The 3,002-nt window shown below is 27.0% G+C and overlaps 1 protein-coding gene across 1 annotated transcript in view; it reads right to left on the bottom strand.

Moving 5' to 3' along the window:
• LOC106464889 (RNA-binding protein 5-like) overlaps positions 1-3,002 on the bottom strand; it is a 66,157-nt gene that overhangs the window by 24,912 nt on the left and 38,243 nt on the right. Inside the window, exon 14 of the mRNA XM_022392693.1 lies at positions 1,833-1,902. Within this exon, the coding sequence (XP_022248401.1) occupies positions 1,833-1,902 (70 nt within the window). The remainder of the gene's footprint in view (positions 1-1,832; positions 1,903-3,002) is intronic.

The following is a 3,002-nucleotide window of genomic DNA, read 5'->3' on the forward strand; positions in this document are numbered from 1 at the left end:
GTGTGTGTGTGTGTGTGTGTGTGTGTGTGTGTGTGTGTGTGTGTATATATATATATATATATATATATATTTGTTGTTTTCTATTACTACCAATATTTTGCTTCTTCAGGGTTAATACACACATACATACACAAGAAATTAATAGAAAAACTTTTTGATAATCAAATATAAGAAATTAAAAGTGTATGGACTTAGTAGAAACTTACTATTACCTAATTTGATTTACAAAAATTCATATAATTTAATATTTCTATTACTTTCTAGGGAATAAAATTTACAAAACTTGTTGTAAGACATGGTTTTAAAAAGCATTAAAAATACTTCCTTTATCTTAGATTTCTTTCTGTTGTTATTGAGCAGAATGTTCCATTTTATATATCCAGTTAATTTGAACATCACTGATATTCATTAACATATCTCTTTCAATGCTTTATTTTGCCGATTGAAGTAGTGATCATAAACCATAAGAAAAAATGGCAAAAACTAAAAAACTTGTCACTAACCCAGGACCCCATCTTTCAAAATGATGTTATTGTTACCTTTGTCAGGCTAGGTATCAAAATTTTTGCTAATAAGATCAATTTATATCCAATAAATAGTTTTATTTGTGTGTTGTATGAATATGATAGTTAGCAAAATACTCAATAGGGGGTCTGAGTCATCATAATATTTTGCTTTTGCACACTGTACATAATCTAACTGATAATGGTTGGAGACGGCTTGAATGGGTAATGAAGAAAAACTTTAATATAAGTTTAACATAACAGCAAATGTACAACATTTCGACAAGGTTTTGTCATCATCTAACTGAGATTACCTGATATTTGTCATAGAAGAAAATGTGTGTAGCTTTCATATATATACACACACACACCTCTAATAATAAGAAAATGTCTAAAAAATCCATACAATATGTGTGTGGTTTGTTCCCAAGTCTATTAAACTTTCCCATTAAGGTTCTTTATTGACCCAATAGTTATTTTCATTAGTAACATGTCTGGACCACATGCTGTGATATAAAATGGCGACAATGAAAGAGCTATAACAATAAGACAACTAACAGAGAAAGAAATCATGTGAAAAACAAGATGTTCACCATATTTTTAAGGGATGATAATTTTAGCAAATATATAAGTACCTACCTTTGGATGGATTTAACAATTTCTAAAAAATCTATAAATGCATTATTTACAGGCAAGGTAATTCAGAGCTGAGTAGAAGTGAAAGTTGGGAAAAAAAATTTCCACTTTCCTTTGTAAATTACCTTAAATAAATGTTACGTAATGTAAATATGTCAATTATAAAATATTTTTGAGTTCAAAGTTGTAGAAATATTTAAATTATTATTCATATTTAAATTTTAAAATGCAGTTGTGCACTTGGTATCTTAAATTTGCTAACAGGTCATGATAGAATTAAAGATATATTTGTAATCAAAGTTCTATAGGAATAAGTGATGAACAATTTCCTGAGCTTAGATAGTCTTGCAACCATGATGTTAATGATTATGAAACTATCATCCTCAATAGATTCTATAATTTATAGGGATTGAGAAAAAAAAACAACAATTAATAATGAAAATTAGAAATTACAAAAACTAGTGTTATTTCAAATGTCTACAACTATTTTTTGAATTGCAAATGTTATATTTAATTGCTAACAATGTAAAAAAATATCACCAAAAAACTATAATCACTTTTGGCTATTTATTTTTATGTAATCTTTCTGATTGGTTTATGTGATACCAAAATTTAAGTGTTAGAGAACTGTCATAATGTCTTTATTTGTCAATCTCTAAAAGGTAACATTAACTGATATATCCAAATACAAACCATTATCTACTCCTTTAGAATCCCTAGAGTAAGTCCCATAATTATGCTGATAATAGGAACTGTAGTCTGCCTACACAAAAAAAAAAATATTAATTTGATATTACATTAAATATCCAAAACCTTCTTTAAGCATTTTCCTGTTTAAAAATGAGTTAAACTTTGTTTTTAATCTATTTTGATATATTGTAATGAGTACATAGTTTAATTTTTGGATACTTTAAATATCCTCTATAGTTATTGATTCATTTGAAAACCTGTTTGAAAACAATCCAATTTCTGCAATATAAGAGAATGTTTTTCTGAAAGGTCAAAAACTTATATTCACTAATAATTCACATAAAATGTTATTTAATTAAGCACACAGACAAGCTATACAATTTTTACAACAAAAAATAACAGTTTCTAGGGGAACATAATTTTGTAAACATATCCATGTGAAAGGTCATTCTCTATTATATAAATATGAAAATATAATAAAGTTTAAGTGCTTGTTTTCCTAATCTGTTATAAAAATATTCAGTTTTTGTCTATCCTGAAAACATGCATGCATCTTACTATCTAAATGTTCAGGCATGTGCAACTCATTTCAATAAATGTAAACAAAAGGCAGATGTAGATATAATTTGGTAGACATTTTGTACAATGTATTAAAAACTTATCCACGTTTTTAAAAAGGTCCAACATTTGGTCATAGAAAAACGTTACAGGTTTATTTATTGACAGTATTAAGTACAGTAAAGTTTAGCCCTAACTAAACTAAAGCAAAAACATACATAAGTCACAAGATAAAATGTTAATTTATCTTTTTATCAAATCTAGGCCATATTTAACTCTTTCAACCTGGGCTTGGTCCCTGGTACCAACCTCATAACCATTTTGTGCTTGTTATAGTTTTCATGCTATAGCTTTTAAATTAATAAGCAAATGTTAATGAAGTTTGGCAGTTTATCAGTAAACATTACAATGCTTTCATACAAAAAATATCTAATTTTTTTTATTAAGTCTTAAAGTTTGTAAAGCAATGTTTCTCTCATGCCTTTTTTCTTTTCACATCTTGCCTATCTATCCTGCAAAGTTATTTTCATTTTAAGATTAAAATTACTTTTATGCATCAGAAAATTTTGAAATTTCACACGCGAAATCTTTATAATGTCCGGATAGTTATCAAAC

Source organism: Limulus polyphemus, unplaced genomic scaffold (genome assembly GCF_000517525.1).
Source record: "Limulus polyphemus unplaced genomic scaffold, Limulus_polyphemus-2.1.2 Scaffold1771, whole genome shotgun sequence".
Classification (NCBI taxonomy): Eukaryota; Metazoa; Arthropoda; class Merostomata; order Xiphosura; family Limulidae; genus Limulus; species Limulus polyphemus.